The sequence below is a fragment of the Panthera onca genome, chromosome C2 (genome assembly GCF_046562875.1).
Source record: "Panthera onca isolate mPanOnc1 chromosome C2, mPanOnc1 haplotype 2, whole genome shotgun sequence".
Lineage (NCBI taxonomy): Eukaryota > Metazoa > Chordata > Mammalia > Carnivora > Felidae > Panthera > Panthera onca.
Window position 1 is genome coordinate 14,712,425 of NC_138347.1, and position 12,758 is coordinate 14,725,182.

Sequence of the window (12,758 nt, forward strand, 5' to 3'; positions counted from 1 at the left end):
TGAAGGAGAGGCATTGCCTGAGCTATATTTTACTACTAATCTTGTCCTTGGGAATATGATAAAGATAGAAGTTTTGGTGAGGATAGTTTTATACTAGTTGAAGCCTATGTGACTAAGAGAATATGGTACCATAAGTAGAAATCAACTCCATGGAAGGAGAAACCAGCTTTGGAGAAAGCACTATGTATATATAAATACTTAGCATGAAGGGTAAGGTGTCCCAGTGGAATGATCTAGCAGACAACTGTAAATGCAGGAATACAGATCAGGAAAGAGAGCAAGGCTGTCATTGTAAATACAGAAGAATTTATGTAGAGCTATTAATTGAACCCTTATAATTAATGAAATGCAGATTAACAAAAATGCAAAAGAAGAGAATTGAGAAAAATCTATATTTTTGAGAATGGAAGAAAAAGAAGTAGATATGAAGACAGAACGGGTGGTCCATGTAATAGAAATAGAACCATGTGGGGTGCCTGGGTGGCTCAGTTGGTTAAGCATCCAATTCTTGGCTTTTACTCAGGTCATGATCTCGTTGTTCCATGCTGACAACACAGAGCCTGTTTGGAATCTCTTTCTCTCTTTCTTTCTCTCTGCCCCTCTCCTGCTCACGAGCACGTGCACTCTCTCTCTTTCAAAATAAAAATAATAAATTAAAAAAAAAAGAAAGAAACAGAACCATAAGATTAAAGGATTGCCGAATAAAAGTAGGACAAGGTGTCAAAATAGAGAGTATGGATAGCAATAGCACCTGACATGGAGTTAAGACTGAGGCAAAATTGCCATTTTTGCAGGGAATTCATCACTGGTGATCTTTGAAGATCACAGCATACAAAATTGGTGAGGACAAAAACTAGATTTCAAAAATATGGAACCAAAAACATAGGGAAAGACTTTTGAAGACACGAATGTGGTTAGGTAAAGGATTCCTAGCTAAAAAACACAAACGATAACTTAAAAATAATCACTTGAAATTCATTAAAATTAAAAATGTTTGCTTTTCAAAAAGTCCCTATTACATGAATAAAGACAACCCACAGACTGGTAGAAAATATTTGTAAATCTTATATCTAATAAAAAGAGTTGTATCTAAAAATATTTAAAGAACTCCCCAAAGTCAACAGTAAGAAAGCAAACAACCCAACTAAAGAAGAAATGGAAAAAACATTGAGCAGTTTCTTTACTAAAGAAGATATACAGATGGAGAATAAGCAATGAATATGCTTGGCATTATCAATCCTAACACATTAAAGCTACAATGAAATACCACGATATGCTTAATAGAATAACAATCTGACTATACCAAATGTCTGAATACACCAAATGTTGAAAGGCATGATAGAGTTTGAACTCTTACACCCTTCTGGTGGGAATATAAAGTGATTCAGTCCGTTTAGATAACAATTTGAGAGTTTCTTAAAAGTTAAACATTGACCTATCATGTCATAGAATCTTTCCATTCATAGATATTTACCCAAGAGATATGAATGCACATGTCCATTCAAAAACTTGTAGGGTACACTCATGTTCATAGCATTTTTGTGTTTGCAATTTCCCAAACCTGCATACAGTCCAATTGTCCATCAACATATAAATGAATAAGTTACATTATATGTGTATGGTGGAACACTGAACAGAAATATAAGGAATGAACAATTGATACATGTTACAACTTGGATGAATTAAATATAAGAATACTATTACAGTAAATATGAGTATATTCTGTGCCATTTCATTTCATTTAATAAAATCTTAGAAAATGCAAGCTAATCCAAAATGGCTGAATGAAGATGGTTGTTAGAGACAAAGGTAGGAGAGCGGGGAGGTGGAGAGGGGTAGGAAGGAGGGACTACAAAGTTCATGAGGAGATTTTGGGAGGTAATGAAGATGATTGTTATCTTGAGTTTTGATATATACAAATGTCGAAACATCACTAATTGTACTCCTTAAATACGTTCAGCTTGTTATATCAATTATACCTTACTAAAGCCTTAAAATATATAGGCAAAGGGAGGAGATTGAAACAGACCTTGTAAAGGTGAAAAGGACACAATTCAAGGGCTTAACTGTGAAGAGTGAAAGGGATACTTCCCCCTACACTATCTTTAATACAGGTATGAAGGGATGTGTTAATAGAAAACAGTTTTCTAATATCATCTGGGGGAAGTTCTTTTATAATGAATGAAGTGGGAATGAGTGGAGCAAATTTTGTGCAAATCATGTGTAAACCATAGTTTCCACACTCAAGAATTTTACAAGATACAAAGATTCAGTTGAAAGTAGATTACAACCTTACCAGTTACCCAAAACTCTACATTGCTGATTAGTGAATTAACTTAATTCTTTCAGAGGATTATAAATTAATGCTTTTACACACAGCATCCAACAGGGGGTGCTATAATTAGACCACTTCATTATGTTGTAGGTTGCAGTGGACTGACTCCAGATAATGGGTTGTCTCCTCTGAGCCAAGCTAAGATGAATATTAATCAAGGATATTAGAAAGGACAAGATAAAAACTTGACAAAGGGTTTCAATCCCCTTCAACCTCTTTCTATCTTCATATTCTTTTATATTCCTTGAAAGTTGACTTTCCCTGGCGAAAACGAGCAGATGATGAGAAAAGTATATAAAAGAGATTATTGACTTGACTAAGTAAAGGTCAACTTTTATTTGGTGAAGAAAACCTAAGTTATATTTTGTGAATGCTTTCATGTTAGTCAGCAAACATTTGTTACGGATCGACTGTTTCCTCACATGTATATGATCACTCCTACTTGAATACGGATTTTTGATGATTAAATCAGTAAATACATATAAAACACATAGAATAGTGTCTCATCTAGAATAAGGACTCAGTAAATAGTAGCTAATAAGGGTTCTGTAATGTAGTCAAAATATAAGACATTACAGCACATACAGAAAGAATGTTTGCTTACAACGCAAAAGAATTTGTGTGTCCGTGTATGTGCATGTGTGTGTGTGTGTGTGTGTGTGCTAATGCACGCATGTGAATTAGGTAATGATAGTCATACAGATTTAAGGCCAAGGAGATTTATGTTGGTAAGAAAATATTTACAAAGAAGGGGCTAATTTAATTGAGGTACGAATGATTGATAACATTAAAGAATTATTCCAAAGGGGAAGAAAGGATGGATGAAGAGGTGATGTGAAAGGAAGGAGGATATAGAATAACATGGACAACCCTAAAATACAGAAGAAAATCCCCACTGGGAAGCAGAGGAGGGCTAATCAAGTGTTTGGACAATTCTCTGTGTTCAAAAAGAAGTCACCAATGTTTTCAGTAAGAGAGTCATATGATGAAATTGATTTGGGGAGTATTAATCTGAATATAGTATTTATGCTAAAGAGAAGTCAACAGTGATTAAGAGTCAAGATGGCGGTAAGAAATGTATGTACTCACCAAAGGGGAACAAGGCCCAACTTGAGTGATAGAAGTGATAACGGAAAGGGAAATGGATGAAAAGACATAATTTTAGTGGAACAAGGGAGAAAAGCATTACAATAGATTTTCCCTCTTTCCAATATGGGCTACGATTTAATCACAGCACCCTCTTCTCGAAATCAGTTACAAGGGCACCGTGCCTGTAGAACAAACTCTTAACTGCTTCTTTGATGATTAAATTAAATTCAGCATGTGAATCTAAGTTTAGTTGCTACAGTTTGCTTCTAAGAATCCTCTACTGAAAGCAACCTGTTGCTACTTTTTCTGTCTTCAAGCCGTCCACAGCCTGAAGTGTCTTCCCCCTTCCCAAGGCCCCCTGACATCGCTTCCCATCCTTCAAAATTAACATCAAATGCAAACTCTAAGTAAAGCCAATGAGCAATGTTTGCTCTTCTCTCTACACCATTTCATAGAACTTAGTAAACACTGAATGGATGGGGTGCCTGTCTTATCACATCTACCAGACTGGATGTGTCTGGGAGCAAAAATCGGTAGTATCTTGGTATCATTGCCAGCATCCATCATAATGTTTTGCACATGCAAAGTACTCAATACATATTGGTTGAATAAAGGAAGGCAAAATATGTCATTTACTGCCTTAACTGCATTGTTGCAATGCTCTGAGGATACTTTGTGTCTGAAGAGAGACAGAGAGAGAGAGAGAGAGAGAGAGAGAGAGAGAGAGAGAGAGAGAAATTCAGGGTTGTTCCTATAGAGTAAGAAAGGTCAGGACCCCTGGTTCATTGAAGCAAAAGCAACAATGTGGGTAAATCTGGAGGAGCACACAGGTTGCCTGGGTCCTCAGTCTACGTCTGGACTTCCTCAGCAGAAGAGTGTGAAACGTGTTTATAATTCCAGAGGCTGCTAGTGAGGTCTCTGCTCTTATGCCCGCCTGAGCTCTTCCCTTTCTGTGGCACAGTCACTACCAAATAATGTAAGTTCAACATTTACCGTGCTAAGTTACAACTTGCATTCAGAGCATTCTATTTTCTAAGATGTCATGAATATTTTTGCAGGGTTGCCTACCCATAACGGAAAAAATGAGATTCTGTAGAAGTGCTCTAAACAAGTTAGACTCAAGGTAGAACTCTCTGGAATGGGTTAAGAAGGCCACAGCAAGAATATAAATTATTCTATTATAGTGTCTTTAAGTTTTTCTTACATCTCAATGCAACCTAATAATGACACCGAAAAATAGGTTATCATTAATATTCCAATAATTCCATAAAATGATACTGATAGCGATTGGGGAGCAGAGCAATTATGCTAATCGAACATGATTAGTAAATGATGCTGTAAATATATTTCTATATAATGCCATATTGGATAATGGGAGAAAAAACATTTTATGGGTTGAGGACCCCCAAACATATGTTCAAATGTTTGAACCCACTTTGTTCAAATGCTTTTCATATCAGTCACTGTAACTTTCTATGTTTCAAGTTTTCTCAATGAATACTTGACATAGTAAAATTGACCAGAAAGGGTTGTGAAGATAAAGTGAGCTGACACGTGTTGGTATCCACATTACAAGGTTTGTAGACACTAAATGAATCCTAGCTTCCTCTCATTCCACACCCTTTCTCTTCATGGAAGAACATTCATGTATACATACTACCTAAACAATGCATATGTATGCTTAAACACAAATATACTGATGTACTAATGATACAGGGTTGGACTTTTGTTTACGTTAGAGAAGAACAGGCATAAAGAACATCAGCGTATAAATGTGATAAGCGTTCAGTTAAATATGGTGGCTGTACCTATTACTAACGCCATTCAGCTGATGTTTCCGGTATTTCACAAGAAGTCTCTAGCAATGTGTACACAGAGTATCAGGTGATGAAAGCTGGAGGGGTGGAGATTGGGGTTGGAGGGACTCCTCAAACTCACCAGGTACAAATCATCAAAGGGTGATGTTCTCTGGCCTAAAATACTGGGATAATTTTAACGTGTTAGTACAGAACCTCAGAGACCATATCATTTTCTTTTTGTATTTCTATCCCTGGTAGTAAAATAGTCCTGTATTGGCTCATAGAGAAACCAGTCTTCTGTTTCAGAGATTTGACTCCTCCTGAACAGAGGGAGACTTATTAAGTGTGGGCGTATCCCTTGAACATTAAAATAGAAGAAATTGTTGTGATTTACATTGAATTTTTAGCTAAAGGGAATTGGAAGGTAGATCCATCAAGATAATTCAAATTCCCATTAAAATGGCCACTGGAGCCACTGGATATGTTGGTATATAAAAATACCATGGAATGGATGGGGTTAAACACAATTGAGCATCCTTAAACCAATTTTTTGCCGGAAAATAGATCTCCAAATAGCCCTCGAAGTACTAATGCTACTTAGCCACCTGGGTGGCTCAGTCGCTTAAGCATCCTACTCTTGGTTTCAGTTCAGGTCATGATCTCATGGTTCGTGAGTTTGAGCCCCGCATCGGGCTCTATGCTGACAGCACAGAGTCTGCTTGGGATTCTCTCTCTCCTTGTCTCTCTTCCTCTCCCCTGCTCATGCTTTCTGTTAAAATAAATAAATAAAACTTCAAAAAAAAAGTACTAATGTTTAGAAAAACTGTACATTTATTCTGACACTATTTCCTGTGTGAAATAGTTTAGAAGCTGTTTTGTGGAAATGGACATCAGAATCAATGTAAGAAGCAAAACTAAACCTATGTCCAGGTCTAAGTCATTATTTCTATTGTTTTTGTTTTTGTTTTGTTTTGTTTTATTTATTTTTTGTTTGTTTTTTACTAAGAACATTAGTTTTCAATTGGAACGTAAGCATGAAATATGTAAACCTATACTAAGTATTAAAAATGTCATGTTGTTCTGCTTTCTTTGAGGGGTTTGTTTCCTTTATTTGCTTTTGTTCACAGAACTATTCATATTTTTAACTGAGCCCATCTTATTTATCTATATTAAGAATACTTTAAACATAAACTAAGTTTTAGCAGTACTCTGTTTATTAAAATGGATAAAATGAGTATGGTTATTTCAAATAAAAATATTTTGATGGGAAGCCATTTTCTTCCAGGATTCTAAAATAAAGCAAAACACCAATTTAGGCACGTTGAAATTTTCCATATTATACCACATTTACACTTTTTCTGCTCCGAATCATATAGGTTATAGAATTTTTCACATTCCTTTGCCACATACTTGCTTTCACGTTTCTTACTACTGACCATTTGCAAAAAGAATAGAATTGCCCCTCAAAGAGAGATCATTTGCTGCTGTTCCAGAGGATGTTGCTACAACTTTTCAAGTCTGAAAGGCAATTCCAAGGGAGGAATTGTACGAATGTTTGTGTAGTGGCGGTTGTAATTGGATTACGCGAATGACCTTCAAACGTGTCTGTTTTCATTGGGTAATTTAAGAAGTCGCGATCCTCTTAAAATTCAGTCGCACTTCTTTCTAGATCTCCTTAATCACAATGGATGGAACGTCCAGCTTTATGGGCGCTGGGGACACCACTTCCTGGACTATAATGAAGAGTGCCGATGCAGCTTCCTACAAGGAGGAGGAAGAGAGTCTGTGTACACAATCGCCACCTTCTAGGGATATATAAGGGTGGAACCAAGTGAGGGACACGGTGAAACCCGAAGACACTCGCATCTCTCCACTCAACCACAACCCACCTTCGGAACCTCGCGATGTCTTGTCACAACTGCTCCACCAACTACAGCTTGGGATCCCTCAGCAATCCCTGCCATCTTCCGCTCACGTCCTCCATCACCTTCTGTTCCACGGGCGTGAGCTGTGGCGATGTCCTCTGCTTGCCCAGTAACTGTCAAGGCCATCTCCGGCCTCTGGACAACTGCCAAGAGGCCTGCAATGAAGCAACCAGCGGCCAGCCAGCCCCCCACGAGCCCAGCAACTTCGAAACTTCTTGCTGCCCTTCTACTACTTACTACGTGTCCAGACCCTGCCAAGGAACCACTTTTCTTCCTGCCGGTTCTTACGTCTCTGGCTCCTGTGTCCCCATCTCCTACCGGCCTCTGAGCTATGTGTCCAGCAGCTGCCGACCCCTCAGCCTCCCTACTTACGGATGCCGCCCCTTGAGCTGTTTGCCCTGCAATCCTCAATCGCTTCACGTTGTGCCAAGTGGCCTCAGACCTCTGCGTCCTCTCCTCGGTGGGTGCCAACCTCTGACCCACGTGTACAACACCTGCCGTCCATCCTGCTCTGCGCTGGGAGGCCAGTAGCTTCCTTGTTCCACTTAATAATCATATGCTAAGGATCCAGGACAAAAATGCAAACTCTGGGGACTTTGGGTTCTTTCCTAATAGTGCCTTTCCTTGCTTTTACTGTGCCTGATGTAGTTCAAGCCCCTCCTTTCATATTTTTATCTTTTTATTCATCTCTCCTTGGCATAAAGTTATTTGATGTACAACGCGGTTCAATGTCATTCAGATGCGGGAAGAATTTATTCGGTTCATGTTGAAATAAATTGGATTAAGTCAAAATTAAGAAGCTGGTTCTTCAGTTTGTCTTTCATTATTTTGGTTTTTTTTTAATACTTTTTTTAATGTTTATTTATTTTTGAGGGGGGTTGGCAGGGAGGCAGGGAGACACAGGATCTGAAGCAGGATCTGTGCTGGCAGCAGAGACCCTGATGCGGGGCTCGAACTCATGAACCAGGAAATCATGAGCTGAACTGAAGTAGGACACTTAACCAACTGAGCCAGCCAGGCACCCCTTTCATAATTTCATTTTAACACAGAAATGACCAACTAAAACTGCTTGTACGATAAGTGAATAGTACATGGGTTACTCAACCATATGCTCTTATCTGACATTGAGGGAATAGCTTGATGGTTTATTCCTCAAGCTTCTTTCTAGATCTCTGATCCTATGTACTTAAGAGACCCAAAAAGCCCTTGGTGGAAGTTATTTTGACTTCTCAACAGGAACATTTTACTGATCTCTCTCACCCAATGAACATACTTCCATCCAAATCTCCCTTCTAATTGCAAACTGAACCATGTTTCACTGAACCTTAAGCCTTTGATGGCTTCCTATGCTCTATTATCATATAATAAAAATGCAAATGCCTGATCATGAATCTGTTTTCCCTCATTGCCTTCCTCCCCGTCCCATCTCTCTGGCTTCATCCCCTTCTCAACATTGCCAACACCAAGCTCTGGCAATTCTGACTTACATGTAAGGCTTCGAACATCTGTGTTTTACAATTATCTACCCTTCTGCACATCTCGTCATCAAAGCCAGGATGTACTTCTGATCAATCTACTTTGAAAACTTGTACTCACTTTTAAAAACACAGGTCAGGGGAGCCTGGGTGGCTCAGTCGGTTAGGTGGCTGCCTCCAGCTCAGGTCATGATCTCATGGTTTGTGACTTCAAGCCCTGCTTCTGGCTCTGTGTTGACATCTCAGAGCCTGGAGCCTGCTTAGGCTTCTGTGTCTCCCTCCCTCTCTGTTCCTCTCCTGCTTGTGCTCTGTCTGTCTGTCTCTCTCTCTCTGTCTCTCAAAAATACATAAACATTAAAAATAAAATAAAAGCACAGTTCAACTTCATTTATTAAATTGTTGATTTATCCAGCAACAATTTCATTACCTACCTACTATACCTTAAACTGCCCTGTGCAGACACAGAGATAGAGACCTGGACAAGATCAACCTGAACTATCTCAGTATTTACCAAAGTCATATACTGTGGGGCATATCTGTATTAAAATACATTTTCCCTCACTCAAAATGTGTATAGTTATATATTTTACAAATTAAAATAAAACTAAACTGTCAAGGCATGATGTTAATGTTTCTGAAGAAGCAGAATATCTAGAAACTATGTCAGCATGCAGGAAAGACAATGCTTTCCAGAAACTAACTAGTAGCTGTTTCCTTTAGAGAAGGCATATGTTTCAGGTTCTCGGAACCCACGCCTCCTTATGGACCTTCTGACATAAAGCTGAATGCCGGTCCCTCCCATTCAGGTTCATGCTGCTATTGTAAAATCCATTCTTGTTTATTCTTTTGCCTTACCTGCCTGTCTGTCCCAGATATTTTGAATTTGTGACATCTGCACCCTTTAATTTTTATTTTTTAAAAATGTTTCTTTATTTTGAGGGAGAGAGAAAGAACAGGAGAGAGAGAATCTCAAGCAGGATCCATGCTGTCAGGGCAGAGCACAATGCGGGGCTCAATCCCATGAACCATGAGATCATGACCTAAGCCGAAATCAAGACTTGGAATCTTAACTGACTGAGTCACCCAGGTGTCCCTGTGCCCTTTATTTTTTTGAAGTCTTTCCTAACCCTTTCCTCACCTCTTAACCTAAAGAGTAAATGACACCTTGACTTAGCCTGCTTTTATCTTGGGCATACTTCTATTGTTGATGTTTCTGGACTGCTTATTTTAAAAATAATTTTAAGTGGTGGTGTTTGGGTGGCTCAGGTGGCTTAGCGTCTGACTCTTGGTTTTGGCTCAGGTCATGATCTCATGGTTTGTGGGACTGAGCCCTGCATTGGGCTCTACGCCGACAGAACAGAGCTTGCTTGGGATTCACTCTCTCCCTCTTTCTCTGCCCCCTCTGCTGTTCATTCTCTCTCTCTCTCTCTCTCTCTCTCTCTCAAAATAAATAAATTAAGATAAAAAGATAAATTTAAGTGGAATTGTAGTTGAAATGTAACATACTAACTTGTGCACAAATCATTATTCCACAGAGGTAGCCATTATTCTGACATCTAACCCATATGTGAGTTTTGCCTGTTCTTGAACTTTAAAATGAAATTATAATACAGTATGTACCCACTTATCTCTAGTGTCATTTCTTAGATACTGTGTTTGTGAGATTCTTCCATGCTGTTTTATATATACCAGTAGTCAGTTTATTTTTCTTGATGTATAATATTCAAGGTACTAAAGCACCAAAATTTATTGATCCATTCTGCAGGGTTGTTTCCAGTTTAGATTAGAAATAATGTAGAGAATAGTTTTTTATTCTTGCACCTATCTTTTGCCATACATTATGGAGGTATGGATAATATATATATATATATATATATATATATATATATATATACATATATATATATATATATATATATATATATGGGTAATATATTTAGGAGTGGGATTGATAAATTATATGGGATGTGCCTGTTCAGCCTTATTCTACACCAGAACATGGCGATGCCCTACAGTTGTATCAGTACTGATTTCTACTATCAGAGCATGAGAATTAAGTTCCTCTATATCTTCATCAATACTTGCAATGGTCAGTATGTTTGCATTTAGCTATTCTTGTATGTAGTTATGAAAAATGTTGGTTTTATTTTGAATCCCCTGATGACTCATCATATTGAGAACATTTTTAAATGTTTCTTTGCCATCTGAATGTCCTTCTTTTTTTTTTTTTTTTTTTTTTTTGGTAAAGTAACCATTTGTGTCTTTTGGTGATTTTTTAATTGATATGTCTGTTTTCAGGATGGAAAGAATTCTTTATGTAGTCTCTATATTAGCTTTTTGTTGAGTGGATATATTTTGACTATCTTCTTCCATATCCCTACTTATCTTGTCATGTTTTTACTGGTGTCTTTAAATTAATAGAAATTCCTTAGTTTAAGTTAATCCAGTGTATTGATCTTTTAAAATCTTTTACCGATTTTAAGAAATCTTTGTTTACCCCAAATTAATGAGTATTCTACATAGTAACTTTAGAAATTTTTTTTTCTTTTTTGTTTTGCCTTCAGCATTTAAATATACCATCAATATAAAATTGATGTGTGCATATGTGTTGTGTAGTAGGGGCCAAAATTCCAGTTGAACCTCCACCATCTTCTAAAAGACGCCCCCTTTTCTTACAGCATTGCATTTCAGTGCCCTTGTTTTCATAAATCAAGTATATGGATGTGTCTATATCTAGACTCTATTCTATTCACTGTCTATTCTTACATCAATATCATGCTTAATTTTTCATTGTTTTATTTGCATTTTTAAACTCTTCTTTAGACTTTCGATTCTTTGAAGGCTACCTTTGTATCAGTAATGACCAGGATCTCTGAAAATGTTTGTTGATTTTAACTTAAATAAATTACATTTTGGTCAGATGGTTGAGGAGGCCAGGGAAAGAAGTATTTAAATCTGGGAGAGTACTGACGAGAACTTGTACATGTTGGGGTTTTTCCTTCGGAGTTTTATTGTGTGCTGTGTTTCCCAAGGTTGGCTGAAAACCTGTATTCACTTCTCATATCCCCATAGTATAGAATTCAAACAATTGCATTTTAAGAAAAATTCCATATGGAATATCTCATGACTACATAGGACCTGCTAATATTTATAGATTGGTTCACATGTGATAATTTTGTATTGCCAGCTCAAGATCATGATTCTTATTTAAATTAACTTAGTTATTTTAATATATAGCAAGGTAGTTATAATTGTTCCTAATTTAGCCAAGATCATACATATTGTAAATTACTGATCTGGGATTTATTTTTGAAGTTTTCTCAAACCCATGTTTCTCTAGTAAGCTACATTATGATTACAGAACAAAAATTTATTTGATTAATTTCAGGTCAATATATTAGCTGATATTTATTGCCTTCTGGCTTCCTAGGTACATCTGCCCTGGCTAATATAAGGGGAGAATAGGTGTTTAAGCTTTTTTTTCACACACACACAAATATTCTTTATTAATATCTAAGCACCAACAAGTTGATTGCAATTAATCCTCCGGATATAGTCGTCGTCAAACTGGCTGTCACAAGAACTGGCTTTCTCTTGTTAAACCAGGAGCTCAAATATTATTTTGCCCTTCCTATATGAACTCTAATCAAGAATGCATGTTAGGTCGTCATCATAACTAATTATGAAGCTTGTCCCTGAAGTTCAAAATCAGACAGACTCTTCTTGTTTCTTATCTTGCCTGAAATAGATTAAGGGAAAATAAATATTTAAACTAGAATAATGATTAGCTAAGTCTTTAAATCAGGCATACGTGAGGGAAAAAATGCAGTGTTAGTGTAACAGATTGTTCAGATATTTTGAGGGTAGAATTTGGAACTGAGTATTTTTTTTTTCTCAAGACTTAATTGTGTATAATCACTTCTCAACATAAACAGTAGTTTTTTCATTCTCCACTGAGGAATAATTTCTCATAGGGTAATTTTCTAGAAAATTGGAGAAGGTAAAGCCACTGGGGGCAACTCTTAAGGAATGTGGGGACTTCCAATTTTGAAGTATTATTTTTTATCTTACCTTTATTTATTTTTGAGAGACAGAGAGAGACAGAGCATGAGCAGGGGAGGGGCAGAGAGAGAAG

General features: G+C 37.2%; 1 protein-coding gene across 1 annotated transcript; it reads left to right on the top strand.

Moving 5' to 3' along the window:
* Positions 1-6,861: 6,861 nt before the first annotated feature.
* Positions 6,862-7,898, top strand: KRTAP26-1 (keratin associated protein 26-1). The gene has a single exon (XM_060637977.1). The coding sequence runs from the start codon at positions 7,128-7,130 to the stop codon at positions 7,677-7,679; it is 552 nt and encodes a 183-aa protein (XP_060493960.1). The 5' UTR covers positions 6,862-7,127; the 3' UTR covers positions 7,680-7,898.
* The last annotated feature ends 4,860 nt before the right edge of the window (positions 7,899-12,758 follow it).